General features: G+C 42.4%; 1 protein-coding gene across 2 annotated transcripts; it reads right to left on the reverse strand.

The window, feature by feature from the left end:
* Positions 1-58: 58 nt before the first annotated feature.
* LOC120717656 (amyloid-beta A4 protein-like) lies at positions 59-18,274 on the reverse strand. 2 transcript variants are annotated; one of them, XM_040005857.1, is made up of 18 exons: positions 18,080-18,274; positions 11,835-12,002; positions 11,617-11,746; positions 11,406-11,518; positions 10,959-11,149; positions 10,659-10,879; positions 10,310-10,477; positions 8,416-8,549; positions 7,920-7,994; positions 6,950-7,108; positions 6,626-6,754; positions 6,426-6,525; positions 4,653-4,720; positions 4,213-4,351; positions 4,059-4,112; positions 2,279-2,370; positions 2,043-2,189; positions 59-1,965 (listed from the first exon to the last, which is right to left on the reverse strand). In XM_040005857.1, exons 1-18 carry the CDS (start codon positions 18,137-18,139, stop codon positions 1,864-1,866), a joined length of 2,250 nt encoding a protein of 749 aa, XP_039861791.1. In that variant the 5' UTR covers positions 18,140-18,274; the 3' UTR covers positions 59-1,863. The 2 variants fall into 2 exon arrangements, with proteins under 2 accessions (XP_039861791.1, XP_039861792.1); XM_040005858.1 differs by lacking the exon at positions 10,310-10,477 and having other exon boundaries at positions 18,080-18,273.
* Positions 18,275-18,372: the final 98 nt, after the last annotated feature.

An 18,372-nucleotide genomic window follows, 5' to 3' on the forward strand; every position in this document is an offset into this window, starting at 1 on the left:
TGTGTGAGAAGTTTCTCTTTTTAAGACTCTCATTGACAGACACCCAAATGCTTCTATGTACATTCAAAATTTTATTGATGGTATAGTGAGTGTAGAAAGCTTTTTCTAAGCAAATTGTTCATTTTTAACTACACACAGAGAAAGGTCACTGAATCAATGAGCAGAGGGACAAAGAGTTTGTTTCATCACTAGGTTCCAAAGATACCCAGAGTGAGCATCAATACAAATTGAAACATTTGCCTGATTAAGAGCTTCAGTCAGTGTCTATCCACGTGTGGGTGCAATGTGCAGGCGATATGTGTTGTATTTCTCATAGAAATGCACAATATGTCACATTCATGGTTAATAATTTAGAGAGAGGGCCATGTGTCTGTGACATGTGGCAAATTGTTTCCTCTTCATAAGTTACAGATTCGACAGGAGCTGAAATATTGAGCACAGGACAAACAGAAGCGCTGTACACGTATACATTGGTGATGTAGAAAAATAGAACGTGACATTTGGTGGAGGAATGTGTCCAGAGAGGAGAAAATGTCTGATTTCCCCACGCCCAAACAGTCCTATTTATGAAATGCTCATGTACGACGTCCCAAAGTGCCGCAATGTACAATATTGCTGACACAGCAAGAAGGAGAGGATAAACATGAGGGATGGGGAAGGGGGGTTGGGAAAGAAATGACTGGAAGTGGGAATGGAAGTGAAGGAAGGTGTCGTCATCTGAATTATTTACAGCAAAGACAGTGGAATGATAGGCTTTCATAAAAACTTTCCATCTTAAAAGGTTTGAACCTCGAGCCTCTTTCTAAGAAAAATCCAAAGTGCAGCGACAGTTGGCATCAGAGACTGTAACAGCAATATTTGGTGGCAATAATCAAAACTCCCAAAAATGACAAGAGTGCATAGAACGCAAACAAGTAACACAATCATCTTCCTTTCGGATACTATTACACTTCATATATTACATAGATAGAGCTTTTTTTTCTGCCCATGCAGCTAACACAACAGTGAAGCATGGAGATGAGCAATAAAGAGCCAAGATTCAGTTAAAGCAAGTCTGTGACGACAAAGCAGACCGGATTCTGAATACTCGTTTTTTTTCTTCATGTCACAAAGAAGACACCAGAAATGTACAATCCTTCTAAAATATCTAGGGAGAGGACCCCCCTCCCCTCCCCTCCTCGTCCTGAGGACCTTCACATACAGTATACTTTTAATCAGTCATCAATATTGCCATGCACTACATATACTTACAGCTAATCTCTGTCTTAATATATTACACGTTTAAAAAAAAAAATTAATGTTTTTCCTGCTTTTACATATTTTTGATTGTATATATTTATGTATTTTTTTCTTCGTTTTTTTCTCATTTTTTGAAAAATAAACCTGAAACACTATATTCGTGCGACGGGTCGCTCAGAGAGCTCTCGTCGGACCGGTTTGAGGAGCAGTGAGGGAGTAATTGGTAAATTACAAGTTTCGGCTGTGGGCGTCTTACTGCCGTGATGTCGTATAAACAGTCGACGGGGGGTTTTCCAGTACAAATGCTATGAGAACTCCAGGGGCTGACTCAAATGTGTAGGTGTAACAGGGTACCTTTGTCTAACCGGGCTGCTGGGTAATGCTTAGCTCTGTACAATCAAGGGATTTAAGGAGGCTTTGTTCCATATCAGTTTTCTTTGGCCCAAACCCCTGACAAAAATGTCTCCTTTCCTTACTTTCAAAGACACAAACCAGGCTATGCAGTCATCCTCGCACCCTTCACCTCCTGAACAGGGCGCTGAAGGTGCTGGGGCTGAGGGCAAAGGAGCTGAATGGAACAGAGCGCAGGCTGACACTGTGGGGGAAATGTTGTTGTGCAGCTCTTTAGTTCTGCATCTGCTCGAAGAATTTGTAGGTGGGATTCTCGTAGCCGTTCTGCTGCATCTTGGCCAGGTGACGCTCCTCTGGCGTCACAGCTGCATCCACCTTTGGACAAGAGGAGGAGGAGTTACTAACACGCGAACAGTGTTTGATCTATGAGCACAAACTGGTGAGCCTTTTACCTCGATCACGCCGTGGTGAATTGAAGTGTACTGTTTCTTCCTCAGCATCACCAAGGTAATGACAATGACTGTTGCTATGACCACCCCACCAACCATCAGCCCGATAATGGCGCCTTTATTGGATCCAGCGTCATTAGCGAAAAACACCTGACATTAAAGAAAATAATAATATTAAGTCAGTCATAAATCCCTGAAGGAGATGATATTTGATGACTGGGTTTGCTGGGTTTTCCCACCAGTTTTTCATGATAAACTTCATATCCAGCACTCTGCCTCTCTTCAGTGTCCATCCGCACTTCTGGCATCTCCTCCGGCTTCAGGGCAGACACTGAAACCACAGAATCAATCACCCAAATTAATCCCAGAAATCGAGCACATGGATTTCTGCATCTCTCCTAAAACGGAGAGAAACAGAAAATCATTTGCACCCACAGCCATCAGGTCTTTTAATTCTCATCCAAATAGCAGATGAGCTATTTAAGACATATGAATTTCCCTCTGGGATTAAAAAAAAAAAAAAGATTCTTATCCATAGTCTTATAGGAAATGAAGCAGTAGAAAGAAATTTAGAGGTGAAATAAAACCCCAAACTGTCTTTTAATACACAAACAGCGGGAGGAGGTGATTTCATTTGACACTGTGGATTCCTGTAAAGTCCTCAGAGTACGTGGGATTATTTGCCCCCGTATTAATCTATCAAGTAGTTGAACAATTTTTGGTGGATCAAAGGACACTTAAAAGAGTCTCATCGAAACCCAGGAGCCAACCACATCTCAAATGAATCTCGAAACTGGATATAGACCTGCCTTGTAATTTTGAGATGTTTTTATTTGACATAAGTGTCAACTGCTATTATCCAATTATAATCATTAATCCTTCACCAACAGCAACTGATAGAAAACTTGCGTGTGATTCAAATACAAATCATTTACAGGAAAGGATTACAACAGCTTTGTGCAGATGTTGCAACACTTTGATATGGACATATGCACACCACTTATTGTAACATTGTAGAGTATTTCAATCACTTTACTGCCCAGTATCTTGTTTGTGTGTGTTTAGTGTTATGAGAACATGTGTGCAGTAAGACTGCAAAACCACAATCAGCACCACAGCACGTGAGTCACGGTCTACTCTGTCTCACCCTCTTTATGGGAAATATGAGTTACTACCATAATGTCAGGAGTACAGGGTACCACCTTTTTTAAAATTTCTCAGATATTCTTCTCACCTCATGATCCCACCATCATTAGGTGTGAGTCTCCTGTCACACTGTGGTGCTCCGATTCTTGGTGATGATGTCGCTGCTGTTATGGAGCTCACTTATGTTTATCTATGAGACACTTCTCTATCAAACACTAAATGTTTTTTTTTCCAAAAGGATCAAAAAGGCTACAACCTAATATTAAAGAAAGCCTGAAAGCTTTAGTGGAATTATAAAGACTCAGGAAACTGTAATAACTTATTGCTGTCTTTCAGCTCTCCAACTAACAGTTTAAAATCACTCATTTAAGGTTAGCTTTTCGCTCCTGATGCTTTTAGACGCCACTCTTCTTCCTCCTCTCATTTCCCTCATCCCCAAACCGATTGTGCCAGAACGCTTCCCCCTCCTTTAGCCTGGTTCTGCCAGAGGTCTCTTCATCATGTGTGTCCTCACAGGGGATTCTCTCTAATATATTAGGCTCTTTTTCATGTAGTATAAAGCACCTTATAATAACTGTTGTTGAACTGGTGCTTATTAAATAACAGGAATTGAATGAAACTGAATATAGCCAGTGTTATATTATGTTCATACTCCCTGAGGTTTCTCTCTTCAGTCTCCTTCTCTCATCTGCTTAAGAGGAGCACAAGTTGCACCTGTGCTGCTGTTTCGACTGACTCTTAGCATGAGGTCTGGCAAGTGCAATGTTAGAAACGACCTGAATTTTGAAACCTGTCCTTAATATGCAGTAAATGTATACGAGTGTGAGGATGTAAGTATGTACTTGTGTTTCCGTTTGGACTTCACATACATACCAGGTCGTGTGGGGAGTCCTCTGTCTGGAATTGGACGAGCATCGACGGGTTCAACTACAGAAATACAGCGTGTAACAAAAATATTCAATATCAAACCACATTTTTAAAAAGTTAATAAAATTCAATTTATGTCACAAAATGTAGTGTGTGTTACCATGGTTCTCTGTGTTGGGCTGATTGAAGCTCTCAGGGTGAATGAACCCCAGCCCATCCAGGCCAGGGTCCATAGGAGCCGAGCTGTAGGCCTGATCAGGCATCAGAGCGTCGTTGCCATAACTCACCCTGCCATCCATCTGCAAACACAGAGGAATGTTAATCAGGATACGTGGCGTTTGGGTGGCTTTTTATTTATAACCCGATCAAATTATGATGTCTATGTGGAAAAGATCACTAATAAAACCTCATTTAAACAGGCGCGGTATCACAACATCATTTTCCTTGTTAATCGCTTTAATTACACTACACTCCCATCACGTCAGTGGTTACAGTGACTTTGTTTTGTCATGTCAGTCTATGTGATTCCAATATTTATGCCAGAAAGTCCACGTTCACAAAGAAGACTTTGCATTTGTGAGTTGGTGCAACTTGACTCACCCGACCATCGCTCTGCAGTGAAGAGACTTGCTGAAACAGCTCCGCCTGAACTCGCTGCATTATAATTGCTACAAAGAAAAGGAACAAAATGAGAATGAAGCAGATGGTTAAGTGATGACAAATCCGAGAAAGGAATGTGGCGGTTAGAGGGAAAAACAAATCAAGGCTACACAATAGCCTAAAGTGGTGAAAGTAATCATGGCGGAATGAAACTGCATTATCAGTGTTTTAGTGCCCTGTAATCAGTGGACTTCAAACACATGTTAAAAGCATCGCTTTAATTCACACTACAGGGAGTTAAAGGGTACTGAATAAGTGTGGTTTGGATGGTTGTTGCATAACACAGATTGTATAATCTCAAGTTTTCTATTTAATCAGGACAACATAAGATCTCAGAATCTCTTTTTACATATGCTGCCCAAAGTAGCAGCACATACATAACAACAGTTAAGTACATGCAATTAGAAAATAAACATACATAAAAACAGAGAAACAACCAAAATTTATAAACTTTGTTGTCAATAAAAAATGAATACCTCAGTAAAAGTAACTGGATAATGCTGGAAACAAAGGTAATAATACTCAGGCGAAACATTTGCATCCGAGGAATTTAAAAATTGCCTTAAATTCATGAAGTTAGAGCAGTCCCTCAAGTTTTAGTTGATTCTCGCTTATTTCAGGAGGAAATTCCACATGACCCTTTGGGACAGGTAGAGGGAATGAATCTTGGGACCTTGGGGCCTAAAAGACAAGCTTCCCACACTTTTTTTGATGAACGCAATTACACTTGTTTTCTTAATAACGGCCAAAACTGGTCTGATTCGATATGTAGCCATCTGTAGTGGACTACAACGGTGAAACAGGGGAACTGAAAAAACCCGATGAAAGATGCAACATTTATTATCTGACTTTTTCCACTCTCTTTTATGAGCTGAGACTCTGTCCGTTGAATATTACTGTCACTGTGGCTGGACTTATGCTTTGCCCTACACTAATGTTGAAAGGCATATTCACATTTCTGCCATTGTCAAATACAGGCTTTTGCAGTTACATATAATCTGTAGGAGTTGGTACACACCTCATGCTGTAACTGGCATATCTACATGAGATCTCCTCTGCTTCACCTTTCTTGGTTAAAACCCAAATCAAAACTAAGCTATCAGTCTTTCGATGAACCATGCTCGCCTTTATTTCTTTTTAATATTACATTCTGTTCCAGCATGGTCCCTTTGACCCACTAAGCACTGGTCTCTGCCTGAACAGCATGCCTTAGGAACGAATTGAGAAAGACTTTCTCCCAGCAGGTAAACTGCCCAGTCAAACAAACCAAACAAACCAAAACAAACAAACAAAAAACATAAAATATAAGTGAAAAACTTTAGTCATCGGCTTTCACAACAATTAAACAAACATGCTATTATACTGTATGCCAAGTAAGACAAGTGCTGACAGGTGGAAGGTTTTCCCCATTCTGAAGGCAACAAAACAGCCATTTAATAGGACTGTCAAAATAATGCCTTTATGTCTGCTGAGCACTTGTAACTCTTGCTGAGTGAGCAATCGCGTTTAGCATGTGAATAAAACAACAAGAATACTTTCACAGATATCGCAACCTATGACCTAATTTTAATACCAACTGCCTAAAACCAGTGAGGCACTGGAGGCTACAAATGACATTTGGATGAATTCTCAGTAATAGATGTTTCGGGGATTTACTGTGATGAGTGTCCTCAACCTTTGACTTTTAAGAATAAGACATGAATAAACACATACCGACTTGGTTTTGGATCTCATTTGCCACACTTGGCACCTTGTAGAGCAGACCCAACGACTGATTCATCCTCTCATCAATGACACGAAGATGAGTCAACACCTGGAGATGAGAAAAAAACCCACTTTGTGATTGTGTCTATTTTAAAAGCCGTAACTTATTTTTATGATGCTTAAAGACTTTGACTGTTTGATCCAGATACCTGAGGGCGGATCTGAGCAGCCTTCTTGGGATCGACTGTGCGGACGTGCTCATAATGCTTCAGCGTGTGCTGCCTGTCCTTCTGCTCTGCACGGATGTATTTTTTCAGCAGGCTCAAAACTTGACGGGACTGGTGGAGGCACAGGGTTATGTAATAAGTGGAATTATAACACGTTGGATACACTTCTTAAACATGTGCGCCTTGCTGATAAACAACCTCAAAAGACTCATTGATCGAAACTGTTTGGCACCAATTTAGAGTATTAAATCAATGTAGCGTTCCTGTTATTACGATGTTGTTAGGTGTGTGGGGACGTGCGCGTACCCGTGGAGGATTGGCCTGCAGGGCACTTAGGTAATTTTCGAGAGCCCGGCGTCGGCGGCTGTTCAGCAGAGCTTCCACCCGGGCCATGTGGGTTTCCACCAGCTGCTGCCTCTCCCCCGCTGCCTCCTGCTCCAAAGCCTCCACCTTTATCTGGAAGTGCTGCAGATACAGTACTTTTTACACAGTCGGTATATGAACAAATACCCACACTGCATTACGGTAGAAACATGTGTTTGGAAAGAAGAGGTCTGTCTTATTTCCACCATTAAATACAATGATACACTTTCTACCTCAGGCCTGACAGATATATTGGCTAACAACACAGGCTGATATTGGCCATCATCATCTATTTATCTGAAACGTATTCTACAGGGTTAAAAATACTGACGACCTCCAATGCTACTCCTCAGCCTTCTTGAGTTATCACATTTACAAGATTTTCAGAAGACTTGACATGTGGACCTTGAGGTCAAGTATTTTAGTAGATGCACATATGGTATCAATTTTCAAATTTTACGTTGCCTCATTCTTGAATTGTCTTGTTCATAAACTTGGATGTCCATGCTGCTCGCCCAGCCACCCATCGGGATGACGACAGCACCCCATCGTCCTTTTACTGCTCAAGTGTAAGATGAACCTCTCGCTGACCCTTTTCAGAATATCAGCTGACACATCGTCAATTACAATTATTAAATCTTATTTTTATCTCCCCATCGCAAACTCCATGGACATTTAAATCCATTCAATTCATTAGGGTTAATTAAGATATAATAACTCACTTAACTGGCTTTAAATGTAATCTCCCTTATAAATGCACCCGTAACCAAGAAACTCTAAATTCTATTTCTCTTAAACTTTTGCCAAATTTGTCCAGGATAATATAAATCTCAGTTATGTAATGTATATTTATGTAATGTAACTCTTTTTGGCAATTAGACATTTACAGCAGACACTGTGGCCTGATTCCTACCTGGATGACTGCTTTCTTGTCTGCACGAGGCAGATTCTTGGCCTGCCTCTCAGCCTCCTCCCACTCCTTCATAACCTGAAGTGTCAGATTGAAAGAAAAAGCAAGACGTTTAAGCTTCTGTCATGGTCTACATCAGCGGTCCCCAACCCCCGGGCCTCGGACCGGTCCGTGAGTCGTTTGGTACCGGGCCGCGAGAGTTGAGGCTCAGGTGTGAAATGTATGGTTTTCAGGGTTTTAATCGGTTTTCAGCGTTATTTTGTTATCGTTTTTATCGTTAACTCTGTTTTCCTAGGTCTTTTTACGTGTGTCATCTTTTTTTTTTTTTCGGTACCGGTACTAGTTTTATTTTGTTGTATTTATCCGCGACACCTTAAAGGCCGGTCCGTGAAAATACTGTCGGGCATAAACTGGTCCGTGGCGCAAAAAAGGTTGGAGACCGCTGGTCTACATCACATTGAGAGGAATGCTTACGATAAGAAAACACACAAACACACACCTGGGACATCTTTTCACGGTGTTTGGCTTCCAGGCTTTCTTTGGCCTTCTGGAAGTCTGTGTGTTCGCTGTCGTCACCGGGTGATTCCAGGTAGCGATCCACAGCGTCTGGAGGACTGGGGGCCATTGTTGGTACTGGATGAGAGTACAGGGAGATGGGAATTAAACACAGAGCAGTTGAAAGCAAACTGAGGCGCAGAACAGAGATAGACAGATGTTTAAATGCAGGAAAAACACTGAAATCGGTCAGCTGGAAACCCACAATGCATTTAGTTATAAACAATTCCACTTCTTTGATGAAAGGGTGGGTTAGGGACTTGAGAGATTAGGTACACACAGAAAATTAATGGAAATTCTATGTAAATATTTACATAGAAGAGATAAGCAGGATTTCAGGGGACAGAAAGTGAAGTGTTTCCCACAGTTTTTGTGGGTCTGTTGAATATGGGACCATGGAGATAAGGACTGCTGAGTCAGGATGAGGGCCGACTGTATCGCTGATGATTTCGCTGTGAGGAAACGGAAACCATCTTAAAACTTAAAAGAGTGCATTCCCTTTTTCCCCCACACACACCACCAACACACATCTGGTTAAGACACACCGATGGAATCTTCACTACTACAGAGCTGCAGGCACAATTTTTTTTTCTTTTACAAACACACACACTGCAGTGTGAAGCATGCAGACACACACAGGTATAGAAACGCATGCAGACACAAGGTGGCATTCACCGTTGGGTCTTCACACTGTTATGACGGCGGTGCGGGTTAGAAATGATTCAATGAGTGATTAAATGGTCTGGAGGTGAACGACTGTGTCATGGCCACTCTGCACCATGGAAACTCTCCCGTTGGCCAGTAGGATTTAAAAAACTAAACTAAACAAAAAAAAAACAAACAAAAAACAAAAACAAAACACTGCTGGCACTGAGTCACGCACTTCTTTAAGTTACTTGAAGACGTTTCACCTCTCATCCGAGAAGCTTCTTCAGTTCTAAGGTCAAATGGTGGAGAGTCCCAGATATAAACCTAGTGGGAGTGTCCCCCCACAGAGGGACAAAAGGACCCCCTGATGATCCTCTAATCGCCTGCGCCAAGGTGTGAAATTGGGTGTGGGTCCCAATCAGCCAGAGTTTCGGGTGAGTTCATTGTGAAACCTGGCCCCACCTTATCATGCAAATTCCTGAGGTCAGATGGCCCAGGATGTGAGTGGGCGTTAAGGCGTCTGGGAAGGGATCTCAAAACTGGATTATAGATGGCTCTAACATTAACCCTCTCAGGCTCTCTGCCATCTATAATCCAGTTTTGAGATCCCTTCCCAGACGCCTTAACGCCCACTCACATCCTGGGCCATCTGACCTCAGGAATTTGCATGATAAGGTGGGGCCAGGTTTCACAATGAACTCACCCGAAACTCTGGCTGATTGGGACCCACACCCAATTTCACACCTTGGCGCAGGCGATTAGAGGATCATCAGGGGGTCCTTTTGTCCCTCTGTGGGGGGACACTCCCATTAGGTTTATATCTGGGACTCTCCACCATTCTCCCCATTTGACCTTAGAACTGAAGAAGCTTCTCGGATGAGAGGTGAAACGTCTTCAAGTAACTTAAAGAAGTCCAGACGCTTTTCTTTGCAAGCTCCTTTGACCTTCTTGTGTCTACTTTTGCTTTCCAATTCAAAAATACAGTTTCTATCTTGATGGAAAAAATGATGAAATGAATGAAACTACAGCCAGTTGTCAGTGCTCTGAAAGGTTAACAGGCCTCAGACGGTAAGGTCAGTGAGAGACAGAAAGAACGAGCGAGCCAGAGAAACAGTCTGCAGCAGCCTGAGGACAGGAATCAGGCTCCTGATGTGGACACTTCAGGTTGTAGCTTCAGTCCCGGGACTTACACGAGCTGCTGCAGACAGACAGGCAGTACGCCTCTGACTCAAAGTTATTCCTGTTGCCTCCACAGCCCCCAAACAAGAAGGGGGCGCAGCGACCCGTCTCAGGCATGAAGTACCAACGCTCCAGCATGGCGTGACATGGGCCTGACTCAGCACGAGCCCAACAAACCGCTGAGACATGTACACATAGGCAAATTAAACATGAATGCAAAAGGTGAGGTTTGGAATTTTATGGGAGACAGAAGTAACTCAACATAGCGACACATGATGGAAATCAAACCATGAACAAAAAACAAACACACAAAAAAACTTAAGGAGAGTGAGAAGAGGGCAGAACTGCTTCATTTCTTACCTCTAACGACCTCTTCAACTGACTCAGTGGTGGTGGTTGTCGTTGTTGTCATGGCGATGTTAGCGTTGGGCTCATCGCCATCTCGGTCATCCATCATATCGACTTCCTCGTCATCTTCTTCTCCATCCCCGTTGTCATCCCTTTCAAACGTTTCCACCTCTTCGTCCACATCCTCGTCATCCTCCCTGGCGGCCAGCTGTATGTCCGTTGGGCGGGTCATGCTGCGGTCAGAACGGGTGGTTCAGCCTTTGTATCAACAGGCGTGCACAGAAACGAGTCAAAGTCCACCTGTGATGGTACCTGTTATCAGAGTATTCGCTCTCAGCTCCGCCCCACCACACATCGGATTCCTCCCCCTGAAGCTGTGCGCTGTCTGACTCCCGTTCAGCCCAGGCCGGGCAGCACACAAACTCCACTCCTCGGAAGCGGTCGATGCCGCACGGCAGCAGCATCCCATAGTCGTGGAGGTTCATGGTGCGGTCTCCGCAGTACTAATTTTAATAGCACACAGCATCCAAAATCAAACACCATAATGTTCAATCGGTTTAATCCTTATGAGAGCTAATTGCGGCAAACCCAGAAACCTGAACTATGGCTTACTGAATATAAACGGCACAGAAAAGGACAAGAATAACTCAGAAGAAAGTGCCAGGGAAGGCTGACAGCACTGAGTCATACAGTGGCGCTACCACAGAAACAGAAGGACAATGAGGGAAACAAACAGACACAAAAAGCCACCCTCCTCACCTCTTTGGCTACAGTGTGCCAGTGCAGGTGGCTCTCACACTGATCCATGCGCTCCTGGTGCAGGAACTTGCACTTATCAGGAACAAGCAGAGCATCGCTCACAAATTCTCCTACTGCAACAGAAATACACCTTTTTGCATGTATTGTACACTTTTAAAGATGCAACCATGCATAAACACACTCAGTAACAAAGGGACTAAAAAAAGCTCACCCAGACAGCGGTGTGGCACCACAATATGTGCATGACTGCGGCATTGCCTGCGGTCCTTCTTGCACCAGTTGGAGATACTGACAGGCTGGTTGGCCTCCACAACATTTGTAATCTGCAGCTCTGGGTACACCTGTGCAAACATGGGAGATTTGAATGTTATTGCTGCAATACTTCATACCTCTCTCTCTCTGCAGTGCTGTTTTACTCTGTTGAAATACCTCCTGGCAGTATTGCAGGATGCCCTCCTTGGTACCGATGCAGCTCTTTGTGCCCGAGGGGTCCGGCTCCCACTTGCCAGTCTGGACGTTGATGTGCATGTTGAGTTTACCACAAAACATGGCCACCTGGGGCTCGGTTAGCAAACCCACCGAGTCATCATCTGGCACCTGGACAGAGAAAAAGTATAAAACAGAATAATAACGAAAACTACCAAACTCCCTAAAGTATAGCTTATCCATAAATATCTCATCATGCAGCTTATATGTACCAAGTTCCTCTGAAGTCATTCTACTGCATACTTCAAATATAAAGTAGTGAGATTAGTAAGTCATAAAGATGAATGCTTTTAAATTCCTCAACAATACTACTGCCATAGAACAGCACATTTTTTGTTTTCTTAATCTGTCTGTCAAGTCTGGCTTTACTCCATTAGTTAAAATACAATGGGAGTGTTCAGAAGGGAAAATAAAAGTAATCTACAAGGTATTAAATTCTAGCTACGAAAAAAAACCCCATAAGGTATAAATAATGTCTTTCCATAGAACCGGGTTTGGCAGTCGATTTCATAGGATACTGCTATCAGCATATTTTTCCATCCTTTTTGTTTGGGACACAATTGGTGGAAGTCTCGATGTGTTTTCGCCTTTGTGGGGCCTTGATTTTCTGGCAGATAACACAAAAAAGCTGATGGTGCACACTGACAAAACGCTAGCCTCTGAGCCAACTGTTGCCAATTATTAAATGACTAATTCTGAAATTATGATGCGTTTGCCTGTGAATAACAGCACATAATTAGACTCCTGTGAATATGCATGTCATAACCCATTGTTTCTAGTAGCTGGTTTGCCTGGTCTGCATTATGTTACCCAATTACTCACTTATTTATACTTCTAATTACATCTTTTTGGGGCATATCAACTGAGGATGTGTGTGGTTTAACATCTGCTGAAGGGCACATCATTCCACTCATAGCTATTCACCCCATATACTAGGTGGGTGTCTCGCTCCAAATATCTGTAGCATCAATATTAACGCTGGTACTAGTATTGGATCGATACTAGCGCAATAGGATCGATACTTTGTTTCTACCCTCCGAGTTCAGTATACAGCCCACTGAATTGTGTTAAAAAATATTTTCTTTTGGAAATGTAAGAATAAAGCTCAAATATTAATTTAAAAAAATGTCTGAAACTTTTTGTGTTGACTGTCACATTTACTTTATTCCAGCTTATAGAGCACGTTTAAACAACAGAAGTTCACCCAAAGCACTTCAGAGAGGGGCAGATGTGCATTCCAGGTCTCACCCCAAAAAAGCAGTCTCAAACTACATGAAAAGCTGAAAGCTGTGAAAATCATGATTTAGTGGTCATCAAAATGTGTTCAAAAACCTTCTTGTGTCCTCTGTAGTTAAACCTAGTTTTTACCAACTAGGTCTAATCTCTAAAGCCAAGCCATACTTACCACGTGAGGATCTTGAAAAACATATTCATGCCTTTGTCACATCTAGATTAGACTACTGCAACTCCCTATACACTGGTCTCCAATCTGCCCTTCTACATAGACTGCAACTTTCTCAAAATGGTGCGGCACGCCTCTTAAATGGAACTGGTAGGTTTGAGTCAATTACCCCAATTCTCTTTGACCTACAATGGCTTCCCATTAAATATCGCATTGATTTTAAAATCTTATTGCTTACTTTTAAAATCATAAAAAATATTGCACCTAGCTACCTTACTGATCTTCTCAGCCTCTATATTCCCAGGAGAGCACTGAGATCAACAGGCTTATTGCTCTTGGTGCAACCTAGGTCACAGCTAAAGACCAGAGGTGACCGTGCTTTCGCTCCAGTTGCACCTAACATCTGGAACAATCTCCCACAAGCTATTTGTGTGTCTGATTCGATCCAGACTTTTAAATCTCAATTGAAAATGTATCTATTTGGTTTAGCCTTCCTGGCTATCTAGAGTACGCTTCTTGTAAGTATACTCTCATGGAACCCCTTTTCTTCTGTTTTGTTGAACAATGTTTTGTATTGATTTTACCTTTGAAGTTTTATTTTGATATCTGCTTACCTTGTATTCTTGATTAATCAATGCTTTCTACCTGCTAGCTTATTTGCATTTGTATTTTGCTACTACTTTTACTGGATTTTGTGAAGCACTTTGGTGTACCTCTGATTTTAAATTTGCTATACACATAAAACTGTATTGCATTGTACAATTTGCAGATTGATGATGCTTTAGATCATAAAGCAACCTCTTCTCGGCGAGAAGCCGGGGCTTGGGAGAGCCCGATTGTCCTGCGGAGACGTTTCCCATAAGGCTGGCCAACATGATAGACAATGGGCAGGGCTGTGAGTACTCAGACTGTGTTTACTGAACGCAACATGGATAAGATCTTGGAGAAGCTCATGGCTCTGCAATATGGATAAGATCTTGAGGTGACACTGCAACGGGAATTGAGAGACCTGGTGGCCAGTGATGGACATTAGACCAACTGCAAAATTGGATGCAGTTTGTTCGCACTGACCAAAACAACTACCATCTCACCTCATTCTGCCCCCTGGCACCAGCTGGATGCTCAAGGCAAAAGCTGATAGGAATAACAAAATTCTCCCTTAGATAACAAAACTGTTTTTGTGACTTTCTCCCACCTCCTTCAAGGCCACCCGTGTTGACCAAAGATTGTGGACTTTTGCCTAATGGAGTAAAGGGAGACTTTCTCTCGGCTGAACACGGAGAAAACACACACACACGCATATGGGCTCAAATTGTGGTCATAAATATTTTGTACTTTTAAATCAGGATTTGTATATGTAAAAAGAATTTGTGCGTGCGTAAAAAAGATTTGTTTCAAGTTACAAGTATGAATTTTGACCCTATTTTTCTTCCTTTCATCTGGTTGGTCAATGTCATGTCAATCACAAATTTAACTATCCAATCAGAGAATAGATGGGTTTGTCTGTCAGAGGGGCACTTTTTTGAACTGCAGGTCCTTGAAGGGTAATACAGTTGGAAGCTAGAGGATCTCTATGTAAATATCCGATAGAAGCTAGGTCCCCTAACTTTCAGTAGCTGTTGAAAGGATAAAGTTGTGGTATATCAGTGGTTAGAAATACCATTATTACTTTAGGATGAGTTTAACACAAAGTCAGGGCTGACCCGGCTGCTGAGCTCTGTGGGTTTTTGCAGCAGCTCTACCTGTACTAGATGCACCTGCTCCTTGTCGTTTCTATCTCTGACTCTGACGCTGTTGAAAAGGCTCTGGAGGTCCCTGTATTAAGCACGTAAACCTGTGACACAAAACTCGGACCACCACAGACTGTTTTCCTTCGTGGTGGTGAAGGAAAACGCTGTGATGGCTAGAGGTGGGAATCACCATACATCCCACGATACGATATTATCACAATACTTAACACACGATACGATATTATTGCAATTTTTTAAAATATTTTGCGATATTCAGATTCTGTACATAAAGGTAAACTTTATCAATATTCATTTTATCTAATATCAAAGTCTCACACTCAGTCTTTCTCTCATTTCAGTCAGTTTTAATGTTGACAAACTGAACGGTTTGTATTACAGTCTAGTCCAACTTAACTGAATGCAACCATCTGGTACAATTATAGCTATTCTGAACTATGCAATTTATGAAAACTATGCAGCCCATTCAGCAACTGAAGAATTTGAAAGTAAATTAAAACAAAATATAATTTTACATTAAATAAAAAAAGTTTAACTTAATTAAAATAAAACATGTCTTCAATTTAGTTTATTGCTGCCAAAAAAAAGTTAAGCACATTTGGACAGTGAAGGAATGTCAGGATTCTTGCTCAGAAAAAGGATCAACATGCTCTGAAGTCAGAGCATGTTCCAGTCCACAAAAACTTTTGTAACAAAATATCGATTTCTGCTGTCCCTGTATCGATACATTATTAGCAAACAAAATATCACGATACTACACAGTATCGATTTTTTCCCCCACCCCTAGTGCTGGCATGTAAAAGGGCATTTATTCCCTTCAAGGACCTGAAGCTCCATAAAGCACCCCTCCAATAGCCAAACCCATCTGTTCTCTGATTGGATAGTTAAATTTGTGATTGTCATGACATTGGACAAACAGAAGAAAGGAAGAAAAATAGGGTCAAAATTCATACTTGTAACTTGAAACTTGAATGCAGTTTCACACATATTTTTTTGGCTAAGTCCACACACAAATCTTTTTTACGCACACACAAATTCTTTTTACACATACAAATCCTGATTTACAAGTATAAAATATTTATAACCACAATTTGAGCCCATACACTGACACAGACCTACCCCCCGCTCCCCCCCCCCCCCCCCCCCCCTTCTCCAACTGATTTCCTGTTGGAGCTCAGTCTGGGGGGAGTTCTCCTCGTCTTTCCTCATGTTGTTTGGTTCTGGGTCGCTGCTCGTGTGGTCGACCGGCCAGTCAGCTGAGCAGTTTTGCGTTCTTCAACGTCATGCTGCTCTGTTGTATCTTAATTGCCCCTTGGGGATAAATAAAGTCTCTCTGACTCTGATAAATCATGACACACTGCCTTCCCTGGTTAAAAGTATAGGCAGCACTGGCCCTTGATTTACTTGGTATCACATTGATATCAAATTTGCGTTATCACAGCACTACCATATACTCCATTACTTATTTATGTCTTTCAAAGTGACGCTGCCTGTTTTCATATTTAAGCCTCAACCAGTTTTTCATAAAGCCGCATGTTACTAGTAAACCAATCCAGGATTACCCTAAAATAACTTAATGTATTTTGGTGCTGCAGGGCTTGTATATCATTTTCACATTACGACAAAAAACCCCCCCCAAAAAACCAAACAAACAATAAAACAAAAATAGAGAAAGCGAAATCACTACAGCATAATAGGCTTGTGGGTGCTGGGGTAAACTAAACTGGCAAGAGAGTAAAACAATCCTCGGTATGCTTACCGTGACAAACCTCGTGGAAAATTATAATCTCTATATCGCCGGAGGCTTGGTGCGTAAAAGGCAGCACAATGCTGATTTCAACGTTACAAAACAAATGCAGCTCAAATGTCACGACGGACACGGGTATGGTGTCGATAGTGTGTACCGCATAATTTTGCTGTGGAGACATTTTCACTGCACCACACACAGGGGCTGGTAAACCTGCAGTGTGAAAAACAACCCCTTCGCCGTGAATGTAACGTGACAATGAGGAAAAATGCACTAATTGATTTACAGGTGCCCATTCATCCTTTTTTCCAGCTGTCCTGGGCAACATATTCCTCTGTGGTCCATCAGAGGAACACCAAGCTGCAGGCGCCATCTTGCTTGTGTGAAACTAATAAGGCTGCATCCTTTTTCCATTCTCCTCAGCAGTTTCACCGCCCCGCAGCTCCGCTGGACCAGGCGGCCCAGCGCGATATTATCTACGCTATATAAAAATAAATAAATAAATAAATAAATAAAAGGCTGGTGTCACCGGACACAGCTGGGTTATTTACACACATGATAAACCCTTCTTGTTTTTCTAGAATGGTACTGGGTTTAAATCCGTCCAGGTATTTAACAGTGGACTTGACATTTACAGCTGTGTTGTCATTTTCTAGAAAAAAGCTAGCCACCGTTAGCTCCCTACACCCTTCTCGGTGCTATAACCCGGCGAAAGGCGTAGCGGTTAAACTGTTAATACTTCTCTTAACGTAAAAATCAAACATTAATGAGTAGTAGAAGAATTTAAAAAAAAAAAAAACCACTCCGTGACTAATAACATCCGACATGACAGGGCCAAGATACCAACCACTGACATCTAACGGTAGGCCGCGGTAGCATTGCTGACATTCCTGGTTTGGTGGTTTATTTTGCGCAGCGACTCTGTGTGTGTACACTGCAGGTCTGCGATTAAGGTGGATTCACAGGGCATATTTTCACCTCTGTTAAAAACAGAGGGCATCCATTTATAGGATTAAAGGCTGCGTGGGCCGCTCACAAGCCCTTACATCGCGTTATCTTTGGCAGCAGCACCTTCTAATAGCTCTTATGTCATCCATTAGCAGGCACGCCGTGTTGTTATGACTCCATCTAATCTGCATATGTTATTTTTTAATAGTCGTTATGAAGATTAAACACGGTGTGTGTATGGAGAGGGGGTGTCGGGGTTAGTGTTTGACAGCTACGGTGGCATAAGAGTCTGGCCCAGGTAACGGTTAGCCGCCACAGGCTGCGGTTTCTCCGCTAAACTCACCTCGGATGAAAGCGTCAAGGTCGCCACGAGTAACAGCAGAAACGCCGCGTGCTCCCCCATACCGTCCTCCCGGTGTCCAGCAGCGCCGTTATGTTCACGATTTGTCCGTTTGCACAAAGAGAAATGTCGGAATATGCGTCGACGCAGTGGTGGATGCTATTGTCCTGATCCTGCTGATCCAGCTCCCGGTGACGGCGCGAGGCTGGAGGGTGTGTTTGGATTGGTGGGAGCGGGCGGAGGGAGCGCGTGTGTGTGCGCGCCCGCGCTTACATGTCATTGAGAACATTTACAAT

Source organism: Simochromis diagramma, unplaced genomic scaffold (assembly GCF_900408965.1).
Source record: "Simochromis diagramma unplaced genomic scaffold, fSimDia1.1 OVJJ01000501.1, whole genome shotgun sequence".
NCBI classification, from domain to species: Eukaryota; Metazoa; Chordata; class Actinopteri; order Cichliformes; family Cichlidae; genus Simochromis; species Simochromis diagramma.

Bases quoted from the DNA above. Each gene is read 5' to 3' on its own strand.
- LOC120717656 (XM_040005857.1), bottom strand. From the start codon at position 18,139: ATGGGGGAGCACGCGGCGTTTCTGCTGTTACTCGTGGCGACCTTGACG. The intron at 11,747-11,834 runs GTATTTCAACAG...ATGTTTGCACAG, and splicing joins TCCTGCAATACTGCCAGGAG to GTGTACCCAGAGCTGCAGAT. The intron at 11,519-11,616 runs GTGAGCTTTTTT...TTTCTGTTGCAG, and splicing joins GGTGCCACACCGCTGTCTGG to TAGGAGAATTTGTGAGCGAT.